This window comes from Pseudophryne corroboree, chromosome 3 (genome assembly GCF_028390025.1).
Source record: "Pseudophryne corroboree isolate aPseCor3 chromosome 3, aPseCor3.hap2, whole genome shotgun sequence".
In the NCBI taxonomy this organism is placed as follows: domain Eukaryota; kingdom Metazoa; phylum Chordata; class Amphibia; order Anura; family Myobatrachidae; genus Pseudophryne; species Pseudophryne corroboree.
In genome coordinates, this window is record NC_086446.1 from 362,066,149 (window position 1) to 362,081,199 (window position 15,051).

The following is a 15,051-nucleotide window of genomic DNA, read 5'->3' on the forward strand; positions in this document are numbered from 1 at the left end:
TTTTTGGCCTAGGCGACAAAACGGCCCTGATTGAATACCCCCCTTAATCTCTCCATAATGGAGTAAAGCAGTTAATTGTATCCTATTATTTTTCTCTACAGCTACAGTCGTTCTAGCACATATGATACGTACGTGGGGTCAGGATGGCTTATTAAAGGCATGGATCAAGGTCTACTGGGCATGTGCGCTGGAGAATTAAGGAAAATAATTGTTCCACCATATTTGGCCTATGGAGAAAAGGGATATGGTAATTTTTGTGACTGGTCACACTTATAATGGATTCGATAAGGAGATGGATGAGTCCTCAGTGTTACAAATATAAAAAAAATGTTAATTCTATTTTGGCAGTTACTTTGAATTATCCTTATTTAGTGCTAACATAGTCTGTGTTACCGTACCATCAGAAAATTCTGTTGAGGCTAATGCATTCCTACATCTATGGAGTTTGCAATCTAATTTCTGTATCTCTGGCCAATGTCTATACCAGGGCCACCTTTGCCATTTAACCAACTAGAGTGTGTGTGTTTATACTGTGGGAGGAAACAGGAGCCTCTGTCCAAAAAAAAAAATACATGGGAGAACTCTACAAATTTTTCTCTCTTTTTTTTTTTTTTTTTTTTAATCACCTAAGTTCTCGGTAAGAACATAAACTATGCTAGGAATGTATTCTGTATACGAGAGTGGTACTCCCACTTGGCACTCTTTGACAGTGAGGTCAGTGGCTAGGAGGCACTGGCTAGACTCACTCACACACTGTTCACGTAAAAATGATTAGAATAATACAAAGATTATATTTGTGGTAAGATCTAAATATCACATCTTTGTATTATTCTAATCATTTTTATAGTCAAAACTCTGGAATATACTGAAGTATGACAGGTAAGGCTCTGCCTACCCTGATTGCACATCACTGTCTCTGTACAGTATGTAAAATGCACCTCCCCTTTCCTATATACAGTAAGATATATTTAGGAAATAACTTCACTGATTTGGCCATGAGAGAAGGATGTGAGAAGAGACTTGGTGGAACTGGCTATATAATGTACATCTAAAATGAAGCTAGAAAATCTGGAAGCTAATGGTGAAATAGGTTTTTGGACTAGCACATCTGAAATTGTCTTTTGTTTTGATCCTCATTCTAGGAACTGTCATACCACCACAGGCCTCCTTGGTGTTCACTGTTCTTCTGATAGATTTCCACAACCCCAAAGATGGAATTACTGTGCAAAATCAAGTTCTCCCCCAGCTCTGTAAGCGCAAGGCGGTTACAGGAGACTATGTTCGTTACCACTACAATGGCACCTTAATGAATGGAGTGTTATTTGATTCAAGGTAACAAATGTCATATGCTATCACAATAATTCTTGCCAACTTCATCATTTATCAGTCAAAAGAAGCTACCTGCCTGACATTTCTCTTTCTTTCTGCTGATTTGCAGTACTAACCTAGAATGCTATTAACATAACTGCACCAAGTTACGTCCATCCCTTCACTGAAAATATCTCCCACCTCAACCCTTCCGCTCTGCAAACTGCTAGCTTATTAAAGACCGCAACCCTCCCTCATAGAAGAAGACTCTTCTATACTCCAAATACTTTAGTGTTTCTTAAAGACTCCCCTTCCGAGGCACGTGTTATCAAATTCCTTAGCTATCTTCTCACTCTCCATAGGCTACCAGATTACCACCATGACCTACTGACTCCCAAACAAACATTGCTGTGTGACTAAAAATGTGACCCCCTTTATGCACCTTTTTCCCTTTGCAATGTAATGGTATCTGTATATTAAACCCAATACGTATCTTCATTACTCCTATAGATTGCAAGCTTTGTAGGGATCTCTTCCCCTTTGTCTTCTTCTGTATGTCTGTTAATGCCCAGTCCAATACCGCTTTCAGATGGCAAATGCCGGCTCCCACCCGGGAAGAGAAACGTATCCTTACCGGGTGGGATCTGGCATTTGCTCTGCTTTGGTGGCTTTCCGACCCGGCAATATACCGGGTCGGTTGCCATAGCAGCGGGCGGGGCGGGGGTGGAGGCGGCGCTGGGAGATAAGCTCATCTCCTGCGCTGCCTCTCCCTATGCTGTGAATGGGAGCCATGACTCATCGAAACTGCTCCCATTCACACTGCGCCTGACCCGGTAATCAACCCGGTAATAACCCTTCTTTCTCTGACGTCCTAGTGGATGCTGGGAACTCCGTAAGGACCATGGGGAATAGCGGCTCCGCAGGAGACTGGGCACAACTAAAGAAAGCTTTAGGTCACCTGGTGTGCACTGGCTCCTCCCACTATGACCCTCCTCCAAGCCTCAGTTAGATTTTGTGCCCGGCCGAGGTTGGATGCACACTAGGGGCTCTCCTGAGCTTCTAGAAAGAAAGTATAGAATTAGGTTTTTTATTTTCAGTGAGACCTGCTGGCAACAGGCTCACTGCAGCGAGGGACTAAGGGGAGAAGAAGTGAACCTGCCTGCTTGCAGCCAGCTTGGGCTTCTTAGGCTACTGGACACCATTAGCTCCAGAGGGATCGACCGCAGGCCCAGCCTTGGTGGTCGGTCCCGGAGCCGCGCCGCCGTCCCCCTTACAGAGCCAGAAGCAAGAAGAGGTCCGGAAAATCGGCGGCAGAAGACTTCTGTCTTCACCAAGGTAGCGCACAGCACTGCAGCTGTGCGCCATTGCTCCTCATACACACTTCACACTCCGGTCACTGAGGGTGCAGGGCGCTTGGGGGGGGCGCCCTGAGCAGCAATAAAAACACCTTGGCTGGCAAAAAGACCACAATATATAGCCCCAGAGGCTATATATGTGGTAAATACCCCTGCCAGAATCCAGAAAAAAGCGGGAGAAAAGTCTGCAAAAAAGGGGCGGAGCTATCTCCCTCAGACACACTGGCGCCATTTTCTCTTCACAGTGCAGCTGGAAGAAAGCTCCCTAGGCTCTCCCCTGTAGTTTTCAGGCTCAAAGGGTTAAAAAGAGAGGGGGGGCACTAAATTTAGGCGCAATATTATATATACAAGCAGCTATTGGGGAAATTTCACTCCGTTATAGTGTTAATCCCCACATTATATAGCGCTCTGGTGTGTGCTGGCATACTCTCTCTCTGTCTCCCCAAAGGGCTTTGTGGGGTCCTGTCCTCAGTCAGAGCATTCCCTGTGTGTGTGCGGTGTGTCGGTACGGCTGTGTCGACATGTTTAATGAGGAGGCTTATATGGTGACGGAGCAGATGCCGATAAATGTGATGTCGCCCCCTGTGGGGCCGACACCAGAGTGGATGGTTAGGTGAAAGATATTAACCGACAGTGTCAACTCCTTACATAAAAGGGTGGATGACGTAACAGCTGTGGGACAGCCGGCTTCTCAGTCCGCGCCTGCCCAGGCGTCTCAAAGGCCATCAGGGGCTCAAACGCCCGCTCACTCAGATGGCAGACACAGATGTCGACACGGAGTCTGACTCCAGTGTCGACAAGGTTGAGACATATACACAATCCACTAGGAACATCCGTGACTTGATCCCGGCAATAAAAAATGTGTTACATATTTCTGACATTAACCCAAGTACCACTAAAAAAGGGTTTTATGTTTGGGGAGAAAAAGCAGGCAGTGTTTTGTTCCCCCATCAGATGAATGAATGAAGTGTGTGAAAAGCGTGGGTTCCCCCCCGATAAGAAACTGGTAATTTCTAAAAAGTTACTGATGGCGTACCCTTTCCCGCCAGAGGATAAGTTACGCTGGGAGATATCCCCTAGGGTGGATAAGGCGCTCACACGGTTGTCAAAAAAGGTGGCACTGCCGTTTTAGGAACGGCCACTTTGAAGGTACCTGTTGATAAAAAGCAGGAAGCTATCCTGAAGTCTGTATTTACACACTCAGGTACTAGACTGAGACCTGCAGATCGTGCTGCTGCAGCGTGGTCGGTGACCCTGTCAAACATGAGAACATATTAAAGACGTCGTCTTATATATGAGGGATGCACAGAGGGATATTTTGCCGGCTGGCATCCAAAATGAATGTAATGTCCATTCTGTCAGGAGGGTATTAGAGACCTGTCACTGGACAGGTGATGCTGACTTTAAAAGGCGCATAGAGATTCTGCCTTATAAGGGTGAGGAATTATTTGGGGATGGTCTCTGGGACCTCGTATCCATTACCTCAGGTTTCCTCACAGACTAAGAAAGCACTGTATTATCAGGTACAGTCCTTTCGGCTTCAGAAAAGCAAGCGGGTCAAAGGCGCTTCCTTTCTGTACAGAGACATGGGAAGAGGGAAAAAGCTGCACCAGTCAGCCTGTTCCCAGAATCAAAATTCTGCTCTCGCTTCCTCTGAGTCCACAGCATGACGCGGGGGCTCCACAGGTGTAGCCAGGTACGGTGGGGGGCCGTCTCAAAAATTTCAGCGATCAGTGGGCTCGCTCACAGGTGGATCCCTGTTTCATTCAAGTAGTATTTCAGGGGTACAAGCTGGAATTCGAGATGTCTCCCCCCCCCCCCCCCCCCCCCCGCCGTTTCCTCAAATATGCCTTGCCGACAACTCCCTCAGGCAGGGAGGCTGCGCTAGAGGCAATTAATAAGCTGTATTCCCAGCAGGTAATACTCAAGGTGCCCCTACTTCAACAAGGACGGGGTTACTATTCCACACGGTTTGGGGTACCGAAACCGCATGGTTCGGTGTGACCCATTTTATATTTAAAATCCTTGAACACATACATAAAAAAATTCAAGTTCAAGATGGAATCGCTCAGGGCGGTTATTGCAAGCCTGGACGAGGGGGATTTCATGGGATCCCGGGACATCAAGGATGCTTACCTGCATGTCCCCATTTACCATCCTCGCCAGGAGTACCTCAGATTTGTGGTACAGGATTACCATTACCAAGTCCAGACACTGCCGTTTGGACTGTACATGGCACCGAGGGTGTTTACCAAGGTAATGGCCGAAATGATGATACTCCTTCGAAAAAAGGGAGTTTTAATTATCCCGTACTTGGACAATCTCCTTATAAGGGCAAGGTCCAAGGAGCAGTTGCTAGTCGGGGTAGCACTATTTTGGAAAGTGCTACAACAGCACGGTTGGATTCTAAACAGTCCAAAGTCACAGCTGGTTCCTACGACACGTCTACTGTTCCTGGGGATGGTTCTGGACACAGAACAGAAATAAGTGTTTCTCCCGGAGGAGAAAGCCAAGGAGCTGTCATCTCTAGTCAGAGACCTCCTGAAGCCAAAACAGGTATCGGTGCATCATTGCACGCGAGTCCTGGGAAAAATGGTAGCTTCCTACGAAGCAATCCCATTCGGCAGGTTCCATGCAAGAACTTTTCAGTGGGACCTGTTGGACAAGTGGTCCGGATCACAGCTTCAGATGCATCGGCTGATACCCTGGTCCTTGAAGACAGGGTTATCTCTACTGTGGTGGCTGCAGAGTGCCCATCTTAAAGAGGGCCGCAGGTTCGGCATACAGGACTAGGTCCTAGTGACCATGGATGCCAGCCTTTGAGGCTGGGGGGCAGTCACACAGGGAAGAAACTTCCAGGGACTTTGGTCAAGTCAGGTGACTTCCCTACACATAAATATTCTGGAACTGAGGGCCATTTACAATGCCCTGAGTCAGGCAAGGCCTCTGCTTCAAAACCAGCCGGTACTGATCCGATCAGACAACATCACGGCAGTCGCCCATGTAAACCAACGGGGCGGCACAAGAAGCAGGATGGCGATGGCAGAAGCCACAAGGATTCTCCGATGGGCGGAAAATCATGTGTTAACACTGTCAGCAGTGTTCATTCCCAGAGTGGACGACTGGGAAGCAGATCTTCTCAGCAGACACGACCTCCACCCGGGAGAGTGGGGATTTCATCCAGTAGTCTTCCAAAGGATTGTACACCATTGGGAAAGGCCACAGGTGGTCATGATGGCGTCCCGCCTCAACAAAAAGCTATAAAAGATATTGCGCCAGGTCAAAGGACCCTCAGGCGATAGCTGTGGACGCTCTGGTAACACCGTGGGTGTACCAGTCGGTTTATGTGTTCCCCCCCCCTCTGCCTCTCATACAAAAGGTACTGAGAATAATAGGAAGGCGAGGAGTAAGAACAATACTCGTGGTTCCGGATTGGCCAAGAAGAGCTTGGTACCCAGAACTTCAAGAAATTATATCAGAGGACCCATGGCCTCTGCCGCTCAGACAGGACCTGCGGCAGCAGGGGCCCTGTCTGTTCCAAGACTTACCGCGGCTACGTTTTGACGGCATAGTGGTTGAACGCCGGATCCTAAAGGAAAAGGGCATTCCGGAGGAAGTCATTCCTACGCTGATTCAAGCCAGGAAAGCTGTAACTGCAAAACATTATCACCGCATATGGCGAAAATATGTTGCTTGGTGTGAGGCCAAAAAAGGCCCCAACAGAGGAATTTCAACTAGGTCGATTTCTGCATTTCCTACAAGCAGGAGTGTCTATGGGCCTAAAATTAGGCTCCATTAAGGTACAGATCTCGGCTCTGTCGATTTTTCTTCCAGAAAGAACTAGCTTCAGTACCTGAAGTTCAGACATTGTAAAAGGAGTGCTGCATATTCAGCCCCCGGTTGTGCCTCCAGTGGCACCTTGGGTTCTCAACGTGGTGTTGAGTTTCTTAAAATCACATTGGTGTGAGCCACTAAAAACCGTGGATCTAAAATATCTCACGCGGAAAGTGGTCAGGTTATTGGCCTTGGCTTCGGCCAGGCGTGTATCAGAATTGGCGGCTTTGTCATATAAAAGTCCTTATCTGATTTTCCATATGGATAGGGCAGAATTGAGGACTCGTCCCCAGTTTCTCCCTAAGGTGATATCAGCTTTTCACTTGAACCAACCTATTGTAGTGCCTGCGGCTACTAGGGACTTGGAGGATTCCAAGTTACTGGACGTAGTCAGGGCCTTGAAAAATTATGTTTCCAGGACGGCTAGAGTCAGGAGAACTGACTCGCTGTTTATCCTGTATGCACCCAGCAAACTGGGTGCTCCTGCTTCTAAGCAGACTATTGCTCGCTGGAATTGTAGCACAATTCAGCTGGCGCATTCTGCGGCTGGACTACCGCAGCCAAAATCTGTAAAAGCCCATTCCACAAGGAAGGTGGGCTCATCTTGGGCAGCTGCCCGAGGGGTCTCGGCTTTCCAACTTTGCCGAGCTGCAACTTGGTCAGGGGCAAACACGTTTGCTAAATTCTACAAAATTGATACCCTGGCTGAGGAGGACCTGGAGTTCTCTCATTCGGTGCTGCAGAGTCATCCGCACTCTCCCGCCCATTTGGGAGCTTTGGTATAATCCCCATGGTCCTTACGGAGTTCCCAGCATCCACTAGGACGTCGGAGAAAATAAGATTTTACTCACCGGTAAATCTATTTCTCGTAGTCCGTAGTGGATGCTGGGCGCCCATCCCAAGTGCGGATTGTCTGCAATACTTGTATATAGTTATTGCCTAACTAAAGGGTTATTGTTGAGCCATCTGTTGAGAGGCTCGGTTATATTCATACTGTTAACTGGGTATAGTATCACGAGTTATACGGTGTGATTGGTGTGGCTGGTATGAGTCTTACCCGGGATTCAAAATCCTTCCTTATTATGTCAGCTCGTCCGGGCACAGTGTCCTAACTGAGGCTTGGAGGAGGGTCATAGTGGGAGGAGCCAGTGCACACCAGGTGACCTAAAGCTTTCTTTAGTTGTGCCCAGTCTCCTGCGGAGCCGCTATTCCCCATGGTCCTTACGGAGTTCCCAGCATCCACTACGGACTACGAGAAATAGATTTACCGGTGAGTAAAATCTTATTTTTTTTACCTGGTTGAATTACCGGGTCAGTTGACCCGCTAATTCGGCCAAAGTCCTTTCACATTGCGCACTGACCTGTTTCGACACTGCAATATGCCGTGTCGATACCGGGTTATTTGTGCGATGTGAAAGGTGTATTATTGCTTATGTTACCAGTTGTAAAAGTGCTGTGGAATATGCTAGTGCTATTGAAAAAAGAAAAAAGCAATGTTCATAGTAATGGAAAAGGGAGACCATTGCTTATTGTAGTAACGTTTCTATTGCTCAAATGCCTGTAAACTGCATGCGCAAGAAATAATCCAGTTTTTAGTTCTAAGTAACATGTTTTGTGGCCTCTTCAGTTACTCCAGAAATACTACATACAACACCTATATTGGAATGGGGTATATTATTCCAGGTATGGATGCTGGCCTACAAGGTGTTTGCATAGGGGAGTGGAGGAAAATAATCATCCCACCACACCTTGGATATGGGGAGAATGGCGTAGGTAAGTAACTATTTGTGAAGATCTCATTCAATGCATATGGTTCTATTCATTGGAATATAACCTTTACAGATTCCTACAGTATCATGTAAATTATTCAGTATTTGAACAGATGCATATACAATGTTGTATGACAAAGTTCAAACACTATAGAAACAATACTTTGTGTCTATAAAGACATTTTGCTATTGATTGCGTGCATAAAAACATGCCATTTGAAGTACACTGTTGTTAATCTTCATACATTACACCACCTGTCGGTTTACCATGCATACATCCTCCAGTTTAACATACTTTGTTAAATTTAGAACAACATTATTAATAACTGCTGTGTATTGAACTTTTACAAGTTATGTAGGTGACATCCCTTTTAAACAGAGGATGATTAATTTTTCTGTACAGTCTGTTACTATGAAAAAAACTTGTTACATTGGGGCTAATTCAGATGCGGTCGCAAAGTGGCTTTTGTACGCAAATCGGTCAATGGTTTCTCACTGCACATGCATCCGAGACACACTGCACAAAAGCAGCAATTGAATTGCGGTGGCAGTCACAAAGTGAGTGACTGGTAGATAGCATTTTTGGAGTTTGAATGGGGAGTGGTCAGGTAAATGCAGGTGTGTCATGGCCATTCAGGTGGCGTTTTCTGGGCGTGCATAAATTAGCAGTTGCGATCTTGCTACTGGAGAGCAGGTCAGCCTGCACGTCTTCAAAGGCACTCTGACTCTGTGACATGGCCGTATTTGCGACGATGGTACCGATGTATCAGCAGTTGTACGCCTTTGGACGGACGTAAAGAGACCAGTAAGCATCCCTATACTCAAGTAAGCTTCTGCCCATATTTGCATATAATTGCAATTGCAAACGGCAAAACATAGCAATTGCAAGAACATCCACATCTGAATTAGGCCCATTTTCAGCACTATTCAAAAGCTGAGAGGTTCCTAAGGAATGTATACAGTACCAAATATGGCTAACTGTACTGGGCAATACTGAAGTGGTGTTGTGTCCCCTTTTTTTTTTTTTTTTCCTTTCATTTATTAATATACATGTACACTGTTTTTCCGAGCTATCACCGTTTTGGCAAGACTATCAGGAAGGTGAAGAGTTTATTTGATTTTACTGCTGTTGTTAATAAATTTTACATTACACCTCGTACATCTTATTTATGCATAGAAATTCAGGGCAAGCCACTCCCACCATTAATGGAGACTCACTCATCACTGCTTTGTGAACCAAGTGGCTGTTTCACTTGTTAGGTCCAGTAGTTAACAAACTATACCTGGCTTTCATCTCATCATTTTCCTCTACTTCATTATTATAATTTTTTTTTTTTTTAACCATCAAATGTTATTTATAGTGCCATTTTATTACAAAATTATCTGCTAACAAAATACTGTTAAAGCTTATGTACAAAAATCACCTCTTGTGCCTAATGTTGATTTCTTTATGTACTTATTGTTACGGTTATCAAAATGCTGCATGTTCTGACCTCTGTCTGCAATGACTACATTGAATGCTGTTTCCACTATTTCCGCACATTTAGTCCTTGGTAATGAGATGACTTGTATGACCTACTTGCACATGGCATCGAATCTAAGAAGCCAGTGGGCAAAAATTGTCACAAATGTGTTAGAAAATGTGTTTATACTGTGTACAGGCAAACAGACCATGTAAGCGGCACATATACAAGGCACCGGTGTCGCTCGCCTCCATTCAGGAGTTGTGGAGTGAAAGTGAACAAGTATCTATTTGAACACTATCTTCTGCATCATCAAATGGTTTCCAATTCCAACAGAATAGATTTTGATTTTAAACTTTTTATTGCTTTATACTAGAATAGGTTGGCACCATGTGGCCAAGGGCGTAGCTACCATAGGTGCAGGTAGTGCAGCTGCACTGGGGCCCAGAGCTGAGAGCCAGCAATATATCTAGGTATGCCCCTGGACCTGCTCATTGTAGTGTGGTATAATATGAACTGGAGGGCATTTTAATGTTCTATAATATAAACCGGGGCACTGTAATAAGGCGCAATATAAACGGGGAGCACTATATATCCTAATGTGAATTGGGGGTACTGTGCAGCATTATGTGTACTGGCAGCTCTGAAATGTGACATAGGGTGAATTTTAGCAATACTGCGAAGGAGGCAGTCCATTGGCTGCCAGCTGAAATACCAGCGGTCGAAGTCCTGGCCGCTGGCTGGTTACACCTCTTGGGTGGTGGTCCACGCCACCACCCGGAGGGGAATAGAAACCTGTGGCGACCGAAAGATGCCACCGGGCATGAAGTGTAGCAAGCCCATGAGGGGACACGCTGCGCTCGATACGTCTCCTGACTCCTACGTTGCGTCTGTCTCCTGACTGCTGGGAACCTGACCGCAGGGCTCTCGTACTGATCCTGCTACGATTCATAAAAGAAACTAGAGCACTACTATGGGGCATAACATTAAATAAGGCACTACTATGGTTCAGAAAATGAACTAGGGCATAAAATTAACAACTGCTGCAGAGAAGTGTCTCTCTAGAAGCATTGGGACGGGGGCCCCTTCAAAATGTTGTTATGGGGCCTACAAAGTTCTGCCTACGCCCCTGCATGTGGCCATTCCTCTACTGAACTGTATCATAGTAACCTAGTAACTAAGGTTGAAAAAAGACAAGTGTCCATCGAGTTCAACCTATTTGTGGTCTCCAATACAGTCTTATTATAGGACTAGTTATTTTTAGGTTAGGACTAGTTAAATTAACTATAATGCGTGCCTACGCACCATAACCCTGAATATCTTTATCCAATAGGAATTAATCTAACCCATTCTTAAAGGTGTTGACTTAGTCCGCCATTACAACTCAGGCAGGGAATGCCAAACACGTATTGTCCTTACTGTGAAAAAACCTTTTCGCCTCAATGTGCGGAAACTCCTCACCTCTAACCTAAGCGAGTGAGCACGTGTTCTCTGTGCTGATCTTATAGAAAACAGGTCCCTCCCAAGCTCTGTGTATTGACCCCTTATATTTGTAGATGTTCATGTCCTCTTAGTCTCCTCTTTTCCAATGTAAACATGCCTAGCCTTGGAAGCCTTTCCTCGTATTCCAGTGACTCCATGCCCTTGATTAGTTTGGTCACCTGACTCGATCACAGGTTGTCTGGATCTGCTACAATGATTGGCTTTCCTGCCTGAAGTGGGAAGGCAAAGCTTATGTCTTTACCTACTTCGTCGCCTTTACATACCTCGTAAATTAATGGGAGACTTGGCAAATAGAGGTATTGCCCCTCAACTTAAGTAACCTCTTTTTACAGGTTTCTGGCAGGCACTAAAGGCTTACGGTAGTCCGCAAGAACAGACAGTTTAGCAGTATATTGTCACAGTATGTAGCACTCATTTGGATATTGTAGGCCCATTTAATACAGTAAATGATGTTAGAAGACTTATAGGTATATGCAATTGCGGTCGAATTCCCGAAATTGTCGAATTTCGGGTCATTTTCGACCAAAAAAAAAAATCGCCTATGCAATTCAGTGCTTTCCGACCAAAAAACGGACTTTCGAAATTCGACTTTTTGCAAATTCGACTTTTCTGCAATGATACAAGTGCTGCAATTCGACCAAAGCATATTCAATTCAAGTTTGGAAATTCGACAGCAGTGCTTTTAGACAGCAAATTCGTCATTTTCAATCCGCCACACTTTGGAGGGTGAAAACAAATAAAACATTTTTAAACATGTTTTTTTTTGTTTTTTTTTTGGGGGGAATAGCAGATCTATTTATATTAGAAGGGATTAGGTACTTTTTTTTTTTTTTTTTTTTTTTGGAGGCACAAATATTATTTATATATTTTTTAAAATATTATTATTATTTTTTTTTTTTTTTTTATGCTGGAACGGTGAAATCATAAAAAAAAATGGCGTGGGGTCCCCCCTCCAAAGCATAACCAGCCTCGGGCTCTTCGAGCTGGTCCTGGTTCTAAAAATGCGGGGAAAAAGTTGACAGGGGATCCCCCGTATTTTTAAAACCAGCACCGGGCTCTGCGCCTGGTGCTGGTGCCAAAAATACGGGGGACAAAAAGAGTAGGGGTCCCCCGTATTTTTAACACCAGCATCGGGCTCCACTAGCTGGACAGATAATGCCACAGCCGGGGGTCACTTTTATGCCGTGCCCTGCGGCCGTGGCATTAAATATCCAACTAGTCACCCCTGGCCGGGGTACCCTGGGGGAGTGGGGACCCCTTCAATCAAGGGGTCCCCCCCCCCAGCCACCCAAGGGCCAGGGGTGAAGCCCGAGGCTGTCCCCCCCCCCCCCCCCCCCCATCCAATGGGCTGCGGATGGGGGGGCTGATAGCCTTTTGTGATAATAAAAAGATATTGTTTTTTCCAGTAGTACTACAAGTCCCAGCAAGCCTCCCCCGCAAGCTGGTACTTGGAGAACCACAAGTACCAGCATGCGGGAGAAAAACGGGCCCGCTGGTACCTGTAGTACTACTGGGAAAAAAATACCCAAATAAAAACAGGACACACACACCGTCGACAGTAAAACTTTATTTCATACGTCGACGCACACATACTTACCTATGTTCACACGCCGACATCGGTCCTCTTCTCCATGTAGAATCCACGGATACCTGAAAAGAAAAGATCAATATACTCACCTCAGCCATGGTCCAGAGATAAATCCACGTACTTGGCAAAAAAACAAACCGAACACCCGCTCCATGCCGGACTGAAAGGGGTCCCATGCTGACACATGGGACACCTTTCCACGAATGAGACCTGTCAGTGACAGCTGTCACAGAAAGGTCTCTAAGCCAATCAGGAAGCGCAACTTCGTTGCGCTCACCTGATTGGCTGTGCGCTGTCTGTACTGTGACAGCACATCGCAAAGCCGCTCCATTACTTTCAATGGTGGGAACTTAGCGGCTAGCGGTAAGGTCACCCGCCGGTCAGCGGCTGACCGGCGGGTGACCCCACCGCTACCCGCAAAGTTCCCACCATTGAAAGTAATGGAGCGGCTTTGCAATGTGCTGTCACAGTACAGACAGCGCACAGCCAATCAGGTGAGCGCCACGGAAGTAGCGCTTCCTGATTGGCTGAAGGGACGTCAGTGACAGGAGTCACGTGATGTCCCGGCATTCGGGAGAAAGGGGTCTGATGTGAAAGCATTGGACCCCTTTCTAGTCCGGTATGGAGCGGGTTTTTGCGTGTTTTTTTTTTTAAACAAGTACGTGGATTTTACTCTCTGGACGTGGATTTATCTCTGGACGCTGGAAGGTGAGTATAATTTTTTCACAGGTACCCTCGGATCGTCGGAGACCGTGGCAGTCGGCGTGTCAACATAGGTAAGTATGTGTGTGTCGGTAGTGTGTAATAAAGTTTTACTATCAAGGTGTGTGTGTGTCCTGTTTTTATTTGGGTATTTTTTTCCCAGTAGTACTACAGGTACCAGCGGACCCGTTTTTCTCCCGCATGCTGGTACTTGTGGTTCTCCAAGTACCAGCTTGCGGGGGAGGCTTGCTGGGACTTGTAGTACTGCTGGAAAAAACATTATCTTTTTATTATCACAAAAGGCTATCAGCCCCCCCATCCGCAGCCCATTGGATGGGGGGGGGGGGGGACAGCCTCGGGCTTCACCCCTGGCCCTTGGGTGGCTGGGGGGGACACCCCTTGATTGAAGGGGTCCCCACTCCCCCAGGGTACCCCGGCCAGGGGTGACTAGTTGGATATTTAATGCCACGGCCGCAGGGCACGGCATAAAAGTGACCCCCGGCTGTGGCATTATCTGTCCAGCTAGTGGAGCCCGATGCTGGTGTTAAAAATACGGGGGACCCCTACTCTTTTTGTCCCCCGTATTTTTGGCACCAGCACCAGGCGCAGAGCCCGGTGCTGGTTTTAAAAATACGGGGGATCCCTGGCCAATTTTTCCCCTGCATTTTTAGAACCAGGACCAGCTCGATGAGCCCGAGGCTGGTTATGCTTTGGAGGGGGGACCCCACGCCATTTTTTTTCCGGGTTTTTCACGTTTTTTTACAGTTTTTTAAAATCGCTGCAAAATCCGCCAAATCGGCCGATTTTCGCCCGCGACTCTGGCGAATCCGTTTTTCATTGAATATGGTGAATTCCGGAAGCCACCTTCCGGGATTCACCTGTCGAATTGAGTCGTATTAAAAAACGGCGAAAATTGCCGCGAATTCGACCGCAATTGCATATACCCCTTAAGGAGAACAAATGGTCATAACCATTATTATCCTGTAGGAGGACACAGATCCTGAATGATTATTTCTATGTATCTCTACATGCCTTCAAGCAACAGTCTATTTTTTTTAAAACCTATTATGGTGATGCTGTAACATGTGCAACTTCTGCTTGCATCCCAGGCCAAAGTTGTGAGTCGTGTGTGTGTGTGTGTGTGTGTGTGTGTGTGTGTGTGTTTTTTTTTTTTTTTCCTTCTCGTTTCTGGTGACCATTCTCTAAGGGGACTAATTTAATCATCAGAAGAGTGGTTGTTGCACAGTTCATACAAAATCTTGTACCCATATTTTTTTTTTTTTTTCTCACTAGGTGATAATATTCCTGGATCTGCTGTCTTGGTTTTTGATGTCCATGTGATTGACTTCCACAATCCAAAAGACTCTGTAGATATAGAGGTGACTTACAAGCCAGAAGAGTGTAACATTACTGCCAAAAAGGGTGATTTCATCAAGTATCACTACAACTGCTCCCTGCTGGATGGAACCTTGCTCTTCTCATCGTGAGTACATCTAACCAACTGGCTATAACTGACCAAGGACAATTTA

General features: G+C 46.0%; 1 protein-coding gene across 1 annotated transcript in view; it reads left to right on the top strand.

Annotated features, from left to right (window-relative positions):
- FKBP10 (FKBP prolyl isomerase 10) overlaps positions 1-15,051 on the top strand; it is a 37,276-nt gene that overhangs the window by 12,026 nt on the left and 10,199 nt on the right. Inside the window, exons 4-7 of the mRNA XM_063959839.1 lie at positions 102-247; positions 1,143-1,332; positions 8,125-8,270; positions 14,816-15,005. Coding sequence (XP_063815909.1) covers positions 102-247; positions 1,143-1,332; positions 8,125-8,270; positions 14,816-15,005 — 672 coding nt within the window. The remainder of the gene's footprint in view (positions 1-101; positions 248-1,142; positions 1,333-8,124; positions 8,271-14,815; positions 15,006-15,051) is intronic.